General features: G+C 35.2%; 1 protein-coding gene across 1 annotated transcript in view; it reads left to right on the forward strand.

Annotated features, from left to right (window-relative positions):
* The window catches only part of DOK6 (docking protein 6), a gene marked incomplete at both ends in the record, with an annotated part of 234,919 nt that overhangs the window by 139,762 nt on the left and 74,134 nt on the right, over positions 1–21,023 (forward strand). The window contains 2 exons of the mRNA XM_079533609.1: positions 2,066–2,185; positions 9,755–9,944. Coding sequence (XP_079389735.1) covers positions 2,066–2,185; positions 9,755–9,944 — 310 coding nt within the window. The remainder of the gene's footprint in view (positions 1–2,065; positions 2,186–9,754; positions 9,945–21,023) is intronic.

Here is a 21,023-nt window from a genome sequence, read left to right on the forward strand (position 1 = left end):
TCTGTGACAGCAACCATGTTAGTATCAAAACTCTCCTAACAGGCTTTGTCATTTGAGCTTTCTGTCAAGAAACTCCATCAGCTGACAAAATGATTTAGGAACAATCAATGTCTGGATTACTCACAGCCCAGAATAAAACAGTTTATCCAAGTGTGTCCTGGGGACCTGGAAGAAAGACCTGTTTCCCTTTCTTTTTCTGCAAAGGTTTCTGCCCTTGCCTAGCCAGGCAATGATTCAAAGACTGTAGCAATTAGACATGGAAAGATTTTGCTTCAATATAGATTTGTGCTAATTACTGTGAGTCATCATCACCAGCTGCTTCAAGGAATGCATGCACTGTTGGTTTTTGTGTCTGATCAAATTTCAGTGCTGCATTGGAGATATTGTCACCAAAGTATTTTCCAGATGTCTCCAAACATAGGAATAATTTAAAAAAAAAAAAAAAAAGCATGGCATTTTAATGGAAACATTTCTAGATGACTGAAGTGTCTTGCTCCATTTTATAGGGAGGGAGAGGAGGTTCTCTTAATATAACACACTTGGCGTGAGATTAAGAAACAATGGTTCAAATGTTGGTCCAACCAGTTTATTATAAATCCTAATCAGGGAGGTGGGGAAGGGAAGGAGGGCAATGGAAAAGATAGGAAAGAAGCAAGAATCGCGTAAAGCTGGGATAGTCAGCACCAGGATCCAGCAGCGGTCCCGCTGCACGGCATTTCAAAGGTCTGAGGCAGAAGCAGCAGGAGAGCAGCAGCAGTATGGCTGGCCTTGGGCAGCAAGCAGGTAGCAGGAAGAAAACCTCAACCTCATGGTTGTAGGTCCCATTTTTATCCTTCTGCCAGCATGGCATTCCTGGGTGCTTGGGTAAGTCATGTGCAGCACCTCCTGAGATGGCCATCTTCCTTGAAACAAGCCCACGTAAAAGGCTTATTTCCGCCTTTTGGCCGCTTCATGGCCATTAAGCTGCGGCTTATCTCTCTCTCGTTGCCCGTGGCCTCGTCCATCTGTGTCCCTCTGACAAAGGGTTTCACAGTCCTTTCACACTCCTTGCACAGGACTTGCTTGGACTTGTTCATCTGTGTCCCCAAGTAAGCTTTGAGACAATGATGTTAAAGAATAATCTCTTACATGAAGTCAACCAGTCTTAAGGACAATCAGACATAGACTATGACAATGGGTGTTCATTCTGGGCCTTGTGCCCAGCCTGCTCTCCAGAAAGTTTCCCTTAGGTGAAGCCTGCTCTGTAATAAAAGGCAGTCAGCTTATATGCGTAATTCTTATTAACTGTGGTTTCACACTGTGTGAACGCCAGTTTGAGACATTTGTTGGGCCAGTGCCAGAGATTTTGTGACATCAAATTTGAGAGTGGATAGCATGAGGCTGGGTGTGCAGAGGAGCTATTGTAATGTCTCAGGGAGAGTTCACATTTCAGTAGACTGGCAGTTAGCGAGCACTCAGATGTAGATCATTGGGATGCAAGGAAGACTCAGAAAGGAAGATTTGAATTTTTATATAAAAGTTCCAACTAATGAACAAGTTGTTACATGACCAGAAGTAGTTGAGCTGAACTGAAAAAATTCCTTGTGCTGTCTAACTTGACAGGCATAGGCATTCTGTACAGCAAAGATGGAAAAATTGTTTTTGAAGAGCTTCCGATTGCAGTCATTTCCTTAGGTCCTAGAAGAATACTCTAGACCCTTTTAAAAAAAGGTCTTTCAATAGTTCAGATTTAGCTAAAGAGCAGCAAATGCTATTTCAGATATTATATCTCAAGTTTTTCTAAATTATACTATATTTCAAGCAAGCTTTCTAGAAAGATGCTGCTTTGAAAATTCACTTATTCTTTCTCTTTTATGTTAACTTCACGTCCTATCCCCAAATTCGAAAATGAGAAATTTAGTCCTAATATTCTAAACTCTTACATAGGTTTCTAAATCACGATTAAGAAAGAGATGTGGAACTTTATGCTAGTAACTCCAAGTAGATTGTGAGAAGGTAGTGATTTTTCACCATTTTTGAGTAAACTGTCAACATTATATCTTAAATATTTTTATTATCTTTCCAGAACTAGAGGCAGAAGAATGGTGCAAACATCTTTGCATGGAGTGTCTAGGAACCAGGCTTAATGATATAAGTCTTGGAGAACCAGATTTGCTTGCTGCTGGAGTCCAGAGAGAACAAAATGGTAAGTTACTTTGTAATTGCTCCTATATGAGATATTAGCTTATGTCCCATGTTATCTTTGCTAGTGTTTGTGTAGTTGTATGGATTTTTCTTTTTACCTAAAAGTAACTCATTAGTAACTAAGCATATAGATGTCTTTTCAATGCTTCATCATTGGTCTTTTGTTTGTTGGTTTCTTTGTTTTTCTACAAATAAATATGATTAAATTCTATACCAAATAGTACACATGCAATGACTTCATGTCTTCACTGTGGATGGCAGTGATGACCTTTCTGGTTGTGAAACAATGGACTCTATGCAGTGGGAAAAAAAAGTAGGTGTTGTTCCACAGCCTTTAAAAGGCAACAGTGAACATTTCAACAGCATCTTGAACCAGAAGACTCATACTTGCTTTAAACTCATACCTGCCTGGAATAATGAAAAATCTACATCCATATGTTGTCAGTTACAGGTGGAAAGGACAACGGAATATTCTAGTTAGCACTAAGTCAAGCTTTTAAGTCTTTGAAACATAAATTTAGATACATGTCCAGAAAAGTTGCTAGTGGATGGAATATCCAATAACAAAAAAAAATCTGTGATTATCCTGTCACTTAGTTCCAATTAATGAACATGAGGGCAAAACCAAAATGTGCTCATTCATTCCTCCCTAAATTATAGCACTCAATAATTATTACTGTATTGATGCTTTTATAAAATCCAATAGCTTTTAGCAAAGTAATAAAACAAACTGACTCAGTGTTCATAACGAAACAAGCCAACTATCATTATAAACAAAATGACGTAATTAGATTACAGAATGAATAGCACTATGTCAATTATATTTTATTAAATTCTTATCAGCTTCCAGACATCACTGAACTTAATAACATAAAGTATACAGAAATATCCTCAAGAAATTCTATTCTAACATCAGTTATTGTCCTTTTTGCAATTTAAAGGAAGTTCAAATGTTTGTGAAATTGTTTCCACCCTCTGACTCGGCATTTAATTTGTGTCTTGTTTTAACTTTCCACTTATCTCAAGCTGTCATGCAAGTATAGAAGGAAAAGCTACTAATGTTGTAGGAAAGTGATAATGATCAGATACCACTCAAAGTATCTTACCTGCTGTACGCTTGTAGGCTATCGGTGTAGGACTTACATGCATAGCATTGAAGAGAGAACTATGTGAGCAGGTGAAGTTAGCTCATGAATTAGCAGGGAAATAAATCTCGTGAAGAGTCTCTAGTGTGAGCAGGAAAATAGCTTGAAAATCCGTAAGCTGTTTCTGCAGTGAAATCATGTAGTGTCTAGCAGCTTTCAGACCTGGATAGTAAATACTCTATTCCATCTTGTCCTTTGAAGGGAAAGATTCATCTATACACATGACCTCCAAAAGACATAAATTAGTTCTATTGTGTAAACTAGTCTTGATTCAATTCCTTCAGTGTAGAATTAATTGCAGTACTCCCAACCAGCATATATGAACATAATTAGCATCTTCATTGTTCTGTGTAAGTCAGTGAAAGAAAACAAAGAGGCAAAGCGTGTATTTTTTTCTGCTCACGCGAATAAGAATGCATGGAAGGCATAATTAACCGTATTTTCATTACTCCAGTGGCTGTACACATATCATCCAATATTTGAGAGCTCTACTAAACCATTAGTTACGTTAGTTACATTAGATACCTATCTGCTTCATCTCTCATCCTCTTGATCCACAACTCAACTTTTTAATAAGCATGTTTGAAATTCAACGTTGTCTCCTTAGTTGTCTTGTTCTGGATGTAAAGTAAATTCTGATTTGGAAGTGTCTTTTAATCAGTTTGAAAGGAAAATATGGAAAGAAGTCTTTTTTTTTTTTTTTTCACTTGGGTGCTGTAGGAGCTTTTGTTAGGGATTCCTTAGGTACAGCTAGTCAACTGGAACAGTGACTTCAGCTCATTGTAGTTATCTTATTCTGCAAACTTCAGTGTTGCTCTCTGCATGACAATTTTATAAAAAAAGTGACTAATAGGAGGGTGGAATCATTTGGTGAACTCTAATAAAAATTTCAAGTGTATTTTCTTGCACAATTTCCTCGTTTTTATTCATATGTGTTCTGCATATAGTTTGCTTCATCCTAATATTTTTAATATGTTATGTTCTTCATCTGCCCAAGTATACCAAGTTCACAGATTGCATTCTCTGTGAGACTACAGTATCAGTAGGTTTACAGTTTTAGATTTTCTTTGACATTTTAAGGGCTAAAAGCAATTGAGTAATAGTGTTATAATGTACCACTTATATCTCTATGATATGACAGGGTGTTAACATCATTAATTCCAACAGAGTAGGTGTTAATCCCATCCCACTTTCTTTCTTAAATGGTTTCTTTGCCTTAAAAATTTTTTGAAGTGTTTGCAATCTGATACTTCTTGGATCAGAAAAGAACTAACCAAAGGAAGTGGTTTTGTTTCATAACTACTTGACTTTATCCTAGCAATGTTATTTTTAATATACTCTGTTCTTCATCTGTCCAAGTACTTACCCATTCCTGTCCTTAATAGGACATTTGCATAATATGTAGCAGGACCTCCTAAGGGTATTCAGTGAAAAGATCGAGTAACTTGGCTATCTCTAGAGAAAAGAGTATGTTTTCTGTTGTGTAGATTTCTGTTTTAGTTGCTAAAACTAAGTATATGGCCCTCCAAATTTGCAAGGTTTGCAATAAATCATGAGTTTATTGTGATTTGTCTAACATCTCTTTTTCATAGAAACATAGAATCATTAAGGTTGGAAAAAACCTCTAAGGTCATCTAGTCCAACCATCACCTACCATCAAACCACTAAACCATGTCCCTAAAAACATCTAAGCTTGTTTGTCCTTCTCTACATTCTTGTAGTTCCCCTAAGGTGATTTTTTTTTTTTTTTTTTTTTTTTTTTTCTCTGGTGACAGATGCAAAAGTGTGGCTTATAAAACAGTTTGTTTCAAGGACTGGCAAAATTGGTGTTTAGTGTACAGTTGTCATGGGTGGATGGCCACAAATTGTTTACATATTTCTGTCACCTGGGAGAAAAATACATTGCAGCACAGTAACTGAAACAGATTAATTTTTGTATAATTTCAGGTTGTTCAGTAGGTATCAGTGAGATCTCTTTTACTGGGACTGCAGGACTGCATCGTTGCTTGACCCTCTAGCACCAAACAGTTCTGTGCTGATGGAAGTTACAAAGGCCAGATTATAGATATCCACTGCTTAGAGGAGACAATTCTAGATATTACTGTGGGAAGAACAGAGAAGAATTCTAAGTGATACTTGTGCAAAACACATTAGTATCAGAGAGCTTCTCACTGTTTCAGCTCTGTTATTCCTTCACATATTACCACAAGCATGACCGTGTAAACTGCACTGCATAAAATGACCCCTATGTTGTTTTATTTTTATATCCATGGCTCAAAACCAATGGCTGGTTAGTTTGCAGTGATACCAATTTTCTAATAAAATTGAGATCTAAGTGAAGCTTCTTTCACTATCCAGCAATTTTACATCCCTGAACTTTACTTATTCTAGAGAGAAGAGGATTGTAATGCTGATGCTGATTGTGACTACTCAGCCTCAGTCTTGCAGGATAACATCATTTCTCACCTCCATGTTTTCTGAGGCTTTTTATTATACCTATTTGTTTCCTGCTAATTCATGGGATTTTTCTGTGTTCCTCATCCCTAAAACAGCAACCTTGGTCCTGTTTAATTTTTTATTTTCTTTTTTCCCACAGCAAATGTAGTTTCTTACTGTTTGTGAATATCTATTTAGATTATTTTATTAAGAATGATAATATAGAATTAAATCAAATGCAGTGAAGACTACATGATCTCACTTAAATAATGAACTTAGTAGGAGTGCAGCTGTATGTACAATGATAGGACAAATAATAATATGCAGTAACAACTCTGGAAAAGAAAGTCTGCACTCAGCTGAACTCTAATAACAATGACTACAAGTAATCTTTTATGCCATGATTCTTACACATGCCTTTCATATTGCTTAAGTTTCTAAAGCTACTGACAGGGAAAGAGAAGGTACATGTAGAGTGGTGTCTCACCAGTGCTGAGTACACAGGGCTGATCACCTCCCTGCTCCTGCTGGCCACACTATTTCTAATGCAGGCCAGGATGCCATTGGTCCTCTTGGCCACCTGAGCACACTGTCTGCTCATGTTCAGCCGAGCATCAACCAACACCCCCAGGTCCTTCTCTTCCTCACACTCATCCAGCCACTCATCCCCAAGCCTATAACACTGCGTGGAGTTGTTGTGCCCAAAGTGCAGGACCCAACACTTGGCCTTGTTGAACCTCATCCCATTCACCTCAGCCCAATTGAATGTTTGTTTTCAAAGCCTCCTCTTGTTTGGATTACACCAATCTGACTGCCTCCTTCCATAAGCACCTCTTCCCTCATGTTAAAGTTGAAATGAAATGGGGCCTGTGGGTTACAGGATTTCAATGTTATCTGCCGAGCTTTCTAACTGAGATGGTTTAGGCAAAGGAATCCAGTGATAAAATGATTAGAACAAGATCAGTAGGGTTTCCAGTCAAAACATTAAAATAAGTATGGCAAAATGTCAGCATTTTCGCTCATACTGTCTTCCCTACTCCCTGAACCTTAGGTATTTTAGTGGGAGAAGGATTATACTGTTGATGCTGATAAACTGTGCTTGCTCAGCCTCAGTCTTGCCTTGTCCCAAAGGATAGCATCATCTTCCACCTCCCTGTTTTCTAAAGCGTTCATTAACTTTTGTTTACTTAGTCTTACTAGTCAATGGACTGTTATCATCTCATCCCAATGATACATAGATGATGACTGATCCACAGAGAGGCTAAATATCTTATTTCATGTCAATCAGAAAATCTGAAAACTGAATTCATGTGGGACTGAGTCCAGACATTCCAAATATAGCCTTTGAATGTTCGTGCTGATACGAGTTTAAAGGAAAAGCTTCTCTCTACATCCAGAATGATATAATTGCCATTATCTGGAAACCTGTTCAAATGGATAAAATAGACTCTACATTTCAATTACAGAAATCATTTAATACTATTCACACCATCTGATGTCTTCATTTTTCTGCTACATGAAAGTATTACTAAGTTTTAGTTTCAAAAGTACTCTTGTATACATTCTTTTCTTGCCAGTTTAAGTACCAATGGTCCTACATTTTGCCCTGAAGCTGATGTTCAGTTCAATCAGCCAGACTTTCTTTAATCCATGACGCCTCACCTCAGATACTGACCTCCACTGCAAAGTCAACAAATGTCTCTTGACAGTTTGAGGATATTATATGTCCTCAATACCCTTCATGCAATATTCTCTTACACTTCAGAGCAGTACAGCATTTTGTGAGAGTTCTGGTGGCTTCTAAAGGAGCTTGAAATATTCGATGTCTTCAATACGATTGTATAATGTCTACTTCAGAAAGTAATTGTACCTTTCCATTTTCTCTTCTGTCTCAGGCATTCTATCAGTGATGTTAAGGGAAAGATTTCACCTCATATAATAGTGCCATTCTCGCCCACGCACTGTGTGATTTCAATTGATGTAAAGGAAAGGTGGAGTGAATCAGCTGATACACCAGTCATACCTATCTTTCAAACAGAGAAGGAACAGGAAGCAACAGTGTGGTAGTGCAAAACTGGAGTCTAATGTATGACAAAAGCACATTTCTATATCTCGTAGACAATTTTGTGTGGTGTACCACATCAGCATTTAAATGCTGAAAAAGGGCAAATATATAATTTCATAATAAATTGAGTGATCTGATTTTCCACCATTCCCTTCCCATTGCAGTCACTGGTTCTCAATTCTGTGTGAGGGTTTTTCATTCAGCAGATGTTAGATTCAACCCATGCTCAATACCTTCTTCTGAGAGTTAGGGAAAGTTCTTTGTAGCAATTTCAACAGCATGTACTAATGTGTTTTTACTCTGTATCAGAAGACTTGTGCAAAACATTAGAAATTTTTCACTTGATACCTTATTCATAAAATACGACTTATAGGGCTAAGACCCATTAATGTGATTAATGGGAACGTGAGTCTGGAAGAAGAGGGTGAATGGCTATGAGATGGAACGAATCAATATGGGAGTCATCGATGGGAGAAAATTAAATTAGCTGGAACACAATTACATTGAGAATGGCCTGTTTGCTTATAGCAATGCAGGACAGCAAATCTAAGTGCCCAGTCAGCAGTTCTATTAATTTTTCAGCCAAACTTTTGTAGCTTTATTGATATGCCCATACTCATTCACCTTCAATATATTTTATATTATCTCAACTATTTGATGCATTTTCACTGATTTCACAGAAAAGTACATATAGCGAACACTGTAAAAATGGAGAAATAATTTTGGAGGTATTGACAAACTGGAAGCAGCATCTGATTTTGCCTTTTGTAATTTTTTCACTTTATACCTATTTTGATTACTTTAAATTCCATTGTACTCTTAAAAATTAAACACAAGAAAATTCTGTGTAGATAGTGAATTGAAAATATTCTGTAATCAAACTGCCATTCATTTATTAAGTAGCAAGAGAGAGATTTTCTAACAGGTGTCCCTTTAAAGTGCATTTTTCTTGTCCTATTTGTACAAGATTTCATGCTTTTACTTTTTTCGTCAACATCTTTCAGTGTAACACCACTGACGTTCCACAATTCTAACCTGTTTCAAAGATGAAAGGACATTGCTAGAAGAAGGTGTGAAACATCTGCTCTCTCCCATTCTATGCTACTGAGCCCTAAGATTTTGGCGTCTTTAGAGTTAAAAAACACTCCAGCACTTGCAAATGTACAACCTGAAATTTAACTGCTTTCATCTCTTTGTAGGGCTAAACCATAGAAATATTAGCTTTCTTCAAAACAAATTAGATTTTTATTTAAAATTCTCTTGCTATTATTGTGGTTTACCCTTTTTTTTTTTTTTTTCCTGTTATGATAGTTGTTCATTTGCTTATTAATTCACATGCAATTCAGGCACTTTAGAAAATTGTTCATGCTCTTGACTTTTTATTGCAATGAGTGCACTACAGTGTAGAAGGGCAGCTGATAGCAATTGGCATCAATGCCATAATAATGTATTCAAGATTTTTCAAGAAAGCAACAAATTATTAAGAATACTATGAATTGTATTGAATTTGGCAAATAAACAGAAACTAAACACAAAGAAAATAGTTATTAACAGGCTTCAGTCTGTAGTTCTGTTCTTTCATAGAGTCTCTATTCTAGGTAATAGCAAATTTTGATTTGTTGGACCTTAGGTGAACCTTGGATAATGATTACAGCTATGTTGCTGGGGGTATATGACGATCATCTGTGAAAGATGTTTCAGTGTGTTGTAATAGTTATACTGAAAATGAAACGATGATTCCCCTCTTATCCTTCTCATGCACGTGACAGTGCTTCTTGGGCATCAGAGAATCCTCATCACTGTTCACAGGCTAGAAATTTGACCTTCATTTCTAAAACTTCAGTAGCTAGACTTTATTTTATTGAAAAAAAAAAAAAGAAGAAATTATAAAGTGGCTATGCCTTATTCTGCTTTTGTTTTTCAGAGCGATTCAATGTATATCTTATGCCTACACCAAATTTAGATATCTATGGGGAATGTACAATGCAGATCACACATGAGAACATCTATCTCTGGGACATCCACAATGCCAAGGTCAAGCTGGTCATGTGGCCTCTGAGTTCTTTGAGGAGATATGGACGGGACTCAACATGGTTCACGTTTGAATCTGGAAGGTAAGAGCTAAGGGGAAACAGCAAGAAGAGGTAAATTATTTTTGAGATTCAGTCTCAGTTAGATTTCCCTCTCACCTTACAGTAAGGAAGACAGAGTACATGGCTTCTCCATAGTCTTCCATTTGTTGAATATTACTCCAATATATTCAGACCAGTGTTTGAAATAAACATTAATATATCTCATATTTAAAATGAGCTTAAACTTTCCTGCTTGTCACATCCCCTTCCTCTGATTTTTATTTAACTGCCATTGAACTGTCATCCTTAAGTTTTATAGGTCTCACTATGCTTATACACTAGTGTGATATATATTTGAATTCTGTTGGTATAAAAGAAATGACTTCTGGATTGTGGAAAAAGCTCATCATATAGGGAAATATCTTTCATCACAGTAGATACCGTATTTTGGATGTTCCTGATGACTGATTGCCACCCTGGTGTATAATTGCAAGCAAGAGTACAGAGAACATTGTGAGCCCATAAAAAGGCTAGCTCTATTTTCCTGTCTGCATTTCTTTAATCCTCATTGTCATTTCTATTCTCAGATCAGTTTTAAATATCCATGCAGCTCTGTTTTGCTTCCCTTTCCTATCTTTTTTTAATGCATTTCAAGCCTTCATTTTCAGTTATTAGGTTCACTACCTTTTCTTTCTGATACATTCCAGGTTTATTTCTATCCTTGATGATTAGTCTTTCTTTTTGAGGTTCTAGACTTTTTAAAGTTTGTTTTATACTGAAGCTTGAATTAGCTGGAGCAACCTATGGAATCACAACTGTTTCTATACTATTTGCTTAGCACTGCCTTGTTAAAAGCTTTATATGCATTTCAGTGTGTAATTATTAAATATCATAATGTTCACAAATATCAAATATTTTCAAAAGTACAGTTCATGATCACAAACAAAAAGACAGATGAATTAGAACTTACAGCCTAACGAGGTAGAAAGCAAAATTCCTCCACTGTTTCTTATTGATGATTTATTACTCAACTTGTAAGTTTGTTTATCCAGATTGATTACCAGAGAATTTTAGTGCCCTGCTACTTTTCTGCAGTAAATTCACCATTATCAATCATGAAGACATAATTCCTTTTTTTATTTATACTGTTTTTCCAAAAATCGGCAAAGACTGAACCATACTTCAGTTCAATTTTGATGATTTAGCCATGGGGCTCATTCAAGTTTACGATTTTAGCTAGAGTAATTTGCTATATTATTCCTTCACTCAGGCCTTAAACTGTCTCAAGCAGCATGCTGTTCAACACCAGAAAGTGAATGAAGTGCCAAAAACAATGCCTAAAACATACCATACTCATAAGGAGAAGGAAAAATAAGGAAAATAAAGGATTTAGCTTTACCCTATTCTTTCTGAATATCCCATTTATCTGACTCTTCAACGTAATTTATATTTCCAAGTATGCATTCTGTTAAGAAAGAAAGGGTAACTTTTGCATTAAAAGGGTTGTGATTGATGTGTTTGTTTATATCATATAATATATCTCTCTTGAGAAGATCCACTCTTTTTAATTGATTCTGGAGGAAACTCTACTTGAAAATGAGAATTGTCATTAACTAAAAATTAAGGTGCAAAAACTAATTCAAATTAATCACTTGAAATAGATTTGTTATTTATCTCTCAGAAAGTGGGCATGCTTTTTCTGCAGTGTTTTCATTACGAAAAAACATCATTTTATATCATACTGAAATCTCTCTTTTTGCAGAATTGTTACTTTCTGTATTGCTCTATTTCTATTGTACATCACTACTAACAGAATATATATAGTAGCTGTATATATTCAGATAAAATGGGAGTTTTATCTCTGCTTTTTTCAAGCCTCCTACAGTACTTTAATTTCATACTAGTATCTGAGTACTAGTATCATCATTCCCTACATTCATAGACCATGCAACCTGATGAAAGTAGATTATTTTCTTATGTTTATGATTATGAGCTAGCTCTGCATTTATCTGTCATGCTTTATTGTCTTTGATCTGATTCCTCCTGTTTCCTTGCTTGGGAGTGCTTTTTTATATGTCTGATTTGGAAATGCATTAAGACTAGATAAAATTAGGATAAAAATGCGGAGGTAAAAAATTGAATGAGAGAAAAATCAGTATTTTCAGTAACATCTGAAAACTATATAGGGCAATACTAATGCTCTTTTTAAAAATCTGTTTATTTTTGCGGGTTTTTATGTTTTATTCAGCATCTTTCTTATCTTTCTGAACATGGTTTTATCTTTGTTCCTTGATCTTCTAGTACCTTAATGCAGTAAATACCTATGCATGCTGTCTCATCGAAACTGAAGTGCTCATCCATGTTTTATGAGAATGTTACATAGTAAAAGTGGTATACGTGTTGTTGCTGTATTTTTTGCCAAAGGCTTAAATGTTAATAGAAACAATTGTTTTCAAGAAAATATTTTGAAACAGGATCTTATTATTTACTGACCATATAGCAGCTATATGTCAATGCGGTTAATTTGTATGAATGTTAAGAGGTCAGTTTTATATATATTTATTATCTATCCATATTACTTTATTTCACAAAGTGAATCCCTCAACTTAAAATAAGTGGACATATTCACAAAAAAAAAAAAAAAAAAAAAAAAAAAAAGATACTGTGATAAAAAAGGGGATCAAACTGAAGCTTTCAAACAATTAAATTTATTTTTAATAATCATATTGCCTTTCATTTAAATTTAATATGGACTCAGATATATAAATCTAAGCTGTTCATTTGTCTAAAGTAATCTAATAGATACACAACTGAGAAGATGTCTAAATCATTGGAGGAGTGAACACAGATATTTTTTTTTCTGCTGATTTTCCACTCAATTTGAGTTTGTGAATAAGTATCTTTGCACTAGCTTTGAAGTTAAACCCATTCTTACTCTCATTGCATCACAAAAAGAAAATATTCCTTGCAAACCAATTTAGTCGATTTGTATTCTTCCTTATTCGGGATGAGGGGAAAGCACAGTTTCATATGGCTTAGTTTGATGCAGAATGCTGAGATTGTCATAGTTTGAAGTACCTTTGTTGTGGTTTAACCCAGCAAGAGGCTAAGCACCACACAATCGTTTGGTCACTCCCCACCTTCCCAGCTGGATGGGGGAGAGAATCCAAGAGAATAAAGTAGAACTCATGGATTGAGATGAAACTTTTGACTAAGATAAAGAATAGGAAAAGAAAAATAGTTATGATTGTATATGTATATGTATCTATGAATGTATATAATAAGTGATGCACAAGCACTGCTCATCATCCCCTGACCAATGCCTGGCTAGACCACGAGAAGCAGAAGAGAGATAGATGAAATCCCACCCCCACTGTTTCAATTTGATGTTATATGGAATGAAATACCCCTTTGGCCAGTTTAAGTCAGCTGTCCTAATTCTGTTCCCCCTCAGCTCCTCAGGCCCTTAGTTGGGAATGGCTTTGGCCCTGTACAGCACTGCTGAGCAGCAACTATAAACACAACTGACTGTAAAAATGCTGTATTATCAACATTGTTTTTCTCCTAAACCAAAACATAGCATCATAGCAGACACTCTGAAGAAAACAATTCAATTCCAGCTGAAACTAAGACAACCTGACAAAGGTATTCCCATACAATCAATCCATCAAACAAAAAATATTAATTCACTTCTCTTGGGCATAGCAATGGCTTTGTACTGATTGATACTGTTCCTCTAACATAGTGATGAGAATTCAATAATTTGGAACATTTACAATATTTTTCCAAAAGCCAGGCTTTACACCAAACTAGATTCAGATAGGCTTGACTGGTTTTATTGTTGAATCATCAATAAGTTAACAAGTTTTCCTTAATGTTCATACCCAGGTAATTTGTTCAGGCACCTCATTATTGTTATTTTGGATAATGAATGTGTTGGAAATACTGTAATTAAGAATGTGGTTGATCTACGCAAACATGCTCATTTCTCTTGGAATCTGTGGAATTACTGTTCCACATGGGTGTTAATGTGTGACTGATGCTGATTTTAAGGCCCTGAAATGGAAAACATGTTCCTTAGGGAAGTGCCTACTTTACTTTACTTTACTTTACTTTACTAGAAGAAGATACTGCAAGTATGCTCTGGAATAATTAATTTTGTGCAATCTAAAAAGCATGCCAAAGAAAGTAAAATAATAGGCTCAGATAAATTATCTCAGGTACCAGATCAGGTGAGAAGTCACTATTTTCAGTGCCAAAGTTTCAATATTCATTTTATTTCTCCAGTGTAAACCAAACAATCTTAAGGCCATAAAAAATGTTTAAAATTTAATCTCTGAAAAAGCAAAAGCAAAAGTTGTTCAAGCTTTCCTTATAGAAAAAAAAGAAAAAAAGAAAAAAAATTTCCTGGCCGAGCAATTTTTCTAGGACCATAAGAAGAGAATTCCTAGGAATTCAGAATTTTTTTCATATCTTGGGGTGAGGAAAAGTAAACATATTTGGACACTTTGTTCTTGTTGAAATGGTTTTTTTGGTTTTTTGTTTGTTTTTGATTGTTTGTTTCTTTGTTTTTCGTGCAATTCTGCCATTTACATTAAGCAACATTTTCTAAGTATATTTGGAAACAGTCTTGTCCAGTCTGTTACATTGTTAAATGCTGCTCTGAGGTATCTGAAAAACAAGCCAAAGTCATGCTGATATCAAGTTATGTACAGTGAGAAATTGCAGTAAGGTAATTTTTTGTAGATGCCCAAACCAAACTTTGTCAGATACCTTCAGTTTCCAGCTAAGTAGAAAGGTGGAGGCAGTAATTATGCTCCTGGAGTTTTGAGAAGAATAGAAATAGCTGTGAATCCATGACACACTCCTTTTTTTCTGAAATTTACTTTCTTTTATTTTGTATACAAGATGTTGGAATTCAAATGATCTCGTCTATTTCCAAGTTTGTTTATTCCATGCATTTGAAGAACATGGTTTGAATAATGTGACATTAAGCCACATTAAACTATTCCTTCTTTATTTTACTCTGATTGTGTTTATTATTCATCAGAGAAAAAATAATGAAATGTGGTATTCCTTGACACTTCCAAGATCTGAAATCCATTTCTTTGGTTAAGAAAATATTAAGCTCAAAGATGACAGAGTGATTGGTTGTGTGAGGCTTTCTCAGATACTATTTTTTTTTTTTTCTATGTATACAACTGAAGACTGACATACTCATTTTCTGAGCAGTAGATACACAGATGCTAGGGTTATCTGAAGCAGAAAGTTCAGTGTTTGCTTCAGGCAATACATCTGACTGAAGTCTTTCATTTGGTCTGTCAGTCCTCTGCGGTGATTTTTGGTATTAATGTGGAAAATATTAGTCACTTAACCCTTCAGATGTGGGAAATGCCTTCTAAGTGGGGAGAGGTTCCTTGTACGTGCACCTCATGAAGTAGTTGTTCTGGGGATTCAACCTGCTGGTATAAATGCACCAGCTCAAGTCCACACATCCTGAAGAAAAATATTCCATTCCTGATTGCTGATGTAATGTCTAAATTGTGAAATAAGCTTATCATATGTTCAAATACATACCAGAATTTCTAAATTTGCTTGGGATTAAAAGCAATCTCAGTGAATGCTTGTGTGCAGATGCAGTAAATAGATTTGTAGTTTCACATAAGCATTCTCTGTGAGTTCTCAGTAACCTCCACTTTTTTATTATTATATATTTTCTATTACACCTTTTAATATTTTTTAAAAAGCATTATTTACCCACCATGTGAACTTTATATGTTTTTGTTTTATCTGTGTTTTCACACTGCATGTTCCTCTTCTTCTCATATTCACCCCCTAAGTGGCATTTATCACTAAAGTCTGGAAAGAAATAATATATATAATATAATATATAACATATATATATATATGAAATATATACAAAAATATATTTTAAAACCAAGAAATATTTAATATTTAATAATTATATTATGTGATTTAATATTTAATATTAATATTCCTTGTTTGTTTCTTTGTTTGTTTATTAATTATGTAGCTCTAATTTTAGGATAAGAGACAATACCTCCACTGACAAGATTCAATTAGTTCCTAGTGTTTTGTAATGCCAAGGTTACATTCTAATACATTGTAACTGTAGTTCTATTCCTACTTTTTGTCCATTGCAACTTAACTCCAACTCTCAGTTTCCTTCTGCCAAATTCCTGACCTGGAATAAGCTCTGCGTTAAATCTGATTCATTTAAGCCCTATTTTAAAAGGAGCTGTGTGTTTAACTTATCTACATGACTTTTATTCTGGTTTTGATCATTGTACCTAATCTGAGAGCTCTTTTGCCTGGGGGAGAAAAAAAAAAGTAGAAGAAAAAAAAAAATTATATAGCTTGTTATAACTGATTTATAAAGTGCTCATTGCATTTTCCCTTTGCCAAGTCTTCTCTCACAATGATTTAATGATGGTAGGAAGAGTGTGATTCACCAAAATTCATACAGTAAAATTCTCTACAATATAACCAAATATGGCAAACAGAAGTAGGGATTATGTAGTAGTTTTTTAATTCTAAATTTCTGTTCAAAAGTATTCTGTTTTTCTTTTGTCCCTGTTATAAAAATTCAACCGCTGTATTTGTACACACGCCTACAAAACCCATTCTCTAACTGATAAAGAATGCCTGAGAGATTGGACTTGGCCATAACAGCTCTAATTTCTATGAGAAAAAAACAATGTCAAAAACACAATGTATTTGCATAATATAGTTATCTTTGTTGAGTCTTTGCAAACAGATTGAAAAGTCATTGACTCCTACAGCTATAAGGTCCACAGGAGAAATTGTATAGCATTTGAATGAAAAAATATATACATACTAAACCTATAGGAATGAAAACATGATTAATTAATTTCTGATGAATTTGGACCAAGTGGAATGTATGGTCATCTGCAGTTTGTCTAACAAACATAAAAGATGTGCAATTCAAAACAGAAGGCATTTCTGTGGTATTTTCCAACCAGGCAGGCCCAGTGTGGGTTTCTTTTTTTCAGCTGATCAATTTAAATCCCATATCATTGGGTGATCTAAACATTACAAAGCTATTAATGAAATCACTAATAACTGTATTGTATTTGCTTAATATACTAGAAGATAGCATGTTACATTTATTTTTATGATTGTGAGATAACAGGGACTATGTCCTCAAACTGAAGCATATCATTTCCTTTCTCCTTTGTAACATGTTTGCATGGCAAAATCAAAGTAGGTCTTGTTTTAAAATATTTTGAGTATGCCTCATTTTGCTTTCTGATGACTTTACATCCATACTTGAGCCCAGAGAATTTGATATCAGGACTTGCTCTGAGAGTAACGTCTCCTATTTTATTATATTGAGCCACAGCAGTGTTGGGTTGTTGTAGTAAGGCATTAGAGGTTGAATCTTCCCACCAATAAACCGCTGAATTTTGTTGACATGAAACAAAGGTATGTCACTGAATTCCTCCATGTGATAAAAATGGCACCCACTGAAGCCCATTGACACTTGCTGAACATTTATGGAGACCAACCAGTGGGCGTGAGTACAGTGAGGCAGTGGGTTGTGCATTTCATCAGTGGTGACGGGGACAGAGGATCACCTCCTCTGGTGCAGATTTATACAAGTGTGGCATGGAGGTTCTTGTTCATGGCTAATGGTGTTGACTGTGTTGAAAAAAATAGTGTTTCGTACCTGAGAATTTGCTCCATCAGATGCTTTTGTGCTCTTTGTATCTGTTGCAGTTTCCATGGAAATAAATAGGAAGCACTACTTTTGAAGCAACCTATGTATTTACCATTTTCCAGTTGTTGCTTTTTCACACGTATTGCTTGGCTGCAGGCATGTATTTTTGCATTAGTATTCCTGATGCTGAATATGACTAATGAAGTTATTGCTGTGCAATATATGAGCAGAAAGGAACAGACACAATAATTCATACATTCTTAATCATATTAGGACTCAATTATTATTTCTGCTCCACATTTTAACCTTTGAATTCCACAGTGGGCTAAAATTAATCTCATACAGCGGTTCTGAACAACTACAGATTCCCCAGCACCAGGTCTTTTTCTCTGCAGAAATTGTAACAACCTTCAACTTTCTACCTCAAAATACAGGAGGACTGATGCATCACAAATTTGAAACATGTAACAATTTCTAAAAAAAAAAAAATGTCACCAGTTAAAAAAACAAAAAAACAGCAAAACTCTAGCACACATCTCTACAGAATGCTAACACATTTCTTAACCATTTTTATTTTCATATAGATACCATTTACAGTAAGAACCAGAATTTCTATTTTAGCTCTTAAACAGTGTTGCATTTCCATTCCAAACTAAACCAATTTGCAGAAGCTGATTAAAACTGCCAAAACTAGGCACCTAATTATCTATATAGACAGCAGGAGAGTGTTCAGTACTAACACAGGGAAGCTCAGAATGCCACACTTTGAACAGAGACCATCTAGCCAGCACAAATACTAAGCACAAGTAAATCCTTATCTCCAAAGTTGTGAATGTAGAACCATGACTGAGGAGATTTGAAATGTCCTCTCTGTGCTGTGCACTGTACAAACATAGAGGAAAGTAATCAATATGCAAAGAGCGAGATTTGCACAACAGAAGAGCCTTGTTCATGAATATGTAGGAACCTGTTTGCTTGCACTTGCACACACACAGCACTGCAAAAGCATATAGGGGTGTGTTTCTAAACAGTTGTGGGCTTCATCTGTTGTGAGGAACTGTGGTTCCTGGGTTTCAGGTGGCACATAGATTTGTTTTAAGGGTCATTTGGATGTCTGAACAATTGTCTCTTGTGTGTCACATGAAAAACTGTACTAATTTTTCTTTGTTTTACCCTCAATCTTGGGATTTGATCTTGGTAGAATCAAGATTTGTGTAGCAGGACTTCTACTCAAGAGCTGAGAAACCTGCTTTAGAGGGTAGTCTTGGAAGGTTTGCTATTGTCTGCCTGGTTCCCCCTGTTCTTTCTGATGGCGTTAATTCATTGTTCTCACAATGTTAACTGGTGAAATACATATTGGCATCTTACTGTTTACTAAGTTGTAGCACTTCTGCAGGGTGCCCACTGGCTTCTTTGCTTCAAAAAGGGGATATTGGAGTGGCTTTGTCTCATGCTGTCTTTCACAAAAGTGCAGCAGTTCCAGAAGTACCTCGTTGTTCTGGATACAGAAAGAGTGTGAGAGCAGAAATTTCCTTGTGTGTTCATTTCATCTGTCATTGAAATCTGGTTTTTCATTGAGTTATCAACAGAGCTTTATGTGCATTCATATTGCATACATACATTTGCATACGTGTGTAATACCTGCACTTGGAACTGTCTTGTAATATGCATTTGTGGAGGTTACTGACTAGTTATTTTCTACTGCTGTATTTATTTCAAGTCTCATTTAAAAAATCAATCAATGATCATTAAAGTAATGATCAGTTTCATTAAATTATTGTTTCTGCATTTCCATTAATTTCATTAATTAATGATTAATTCCATTAATTAATGATTAATTCCATTAATTATGTTGTCAATTAGAAAAACAAAGTCTTTTCCACTGTAAGAGGCTATAATTAAAAAAAAATCATGATGGTAATATTAAAAGTAAATTGATGGGGAATTAGCTTTTATTTGCTTTTTTTTGTGCAAAATTTTTTAAATTATATATTTATACAAAGCAGATAACACTTAGGATTGGTTAAAGACTTTAAAAAAACTGATACAGGTTTTTCATCTCTTCTCAGCGTCTGAATTCTTATTGAAATCCAAGTTGCATTTTGCAAGCATTTGCTACCAAGACAAATTCAAATAGAAAAAAAAATATTTTTAGAGACGTATGATACTTATAAAATAATGTAATATGGGGTGGGACTCGATGATGTCTGGAGGTCCCTTCCAACCCCTGTGATTCTGTGATACCACAATTCTATGATATGCATTCTTCCCCATTGTAAATTCTCTGGCAAATGGCTGTATATATGTAATTAGGAATGCCTGGATGAATTATCTAATTGAACATTTGTGGATAATTTCTTTTATTTTTAAGATAGTGCTCTGGTGGAGTACAAGTATGTCTGCTAAATCCAGTTAATATTTTCGCAAAGCATTATGCTAAGGAGAAAAAGGAGCTGATAATTGAAAACCATGTCACAGCTCTCCCAGAATTATCATACATTCTGCCCCCCTCAAGTCTTTCACTGCAGCTAAGTGTCCTCTCGTTCTAATTTAAATTAACTAAAGAACACTTAAAATACTGTCACATAAAGGAGATGGAGAGCACTTTACACACAGTGTCTGCTCAGTAGCATTCTAGAAAAGCAAGGCTATTCTTGAGGTGGGCTTGACTGGTCGCAAGGGCTCCTTTAATCTTCCTCTTGTCAATAAAGTACCAAAGAAAATTTTGTCCCTTAGTCCCTCTTAGTGAAAATGCTATTAGATACTGTGTCCCTCCTAATAGTACTTCTTCACTATCACTGTAAGTTATTGCTATTATTGCACTATTAATAATTCTGTGCTCTGAGTAATAGCATGATGGTGTGTGATTTATTTCCACTATGAGTAGTCACTTGTCACACATTCTCTAAAAAGCTTCCGTCTTATTAGAGAGAGGGGAAGGAAAGGCAGAATCTAATGGAATCCCTCAGTTTCAGCAGTTCCAAACATCATTTGATCTTCCTGACTTTTTGGAAGAAAATTCAGTACAGTGCTATAACTCACCGAGCTGCTTCATCTACTTGATTATCCTGTCAGTGGCCAAAAAGTCAAATATAACATTGCTCTCGAATGGCTTTCTTGAGTCAGTGCAACAATGCATATTACATTTTAAAGATGGATATATGTTTATATATATATTAATTCTCTGTCCAACTTGGAAAATATTCCTCCTTCAAAATATTTTAAATGATACCTGATTTTGAAAACAACAGTGTCTTGGGAATAGCAAAAGAGACCTTTATTTCCTTAGCTGTGTGCTATTATACTTGAAAAATCATGGAAGTTGACTTACAAAGTAAATAAAAATACATTTAATAATATGCAGAATTTTTAAAACTCAAAAAGAAAAGAAAAAAAAAAAAAAGAAAAAACTGAAATCC

This window comes from Tetrao urogallus (assembly GCF_951394365.1).
Source record: "Tetrao urogallus genome assembly, chromosome: 3".
NCBI classification, from domain to species: Eukaryota; Metazoa; Chordata; class Aves; order Galliformes; family Phasianidae; genus Tetrao; species Tetrao urogallus.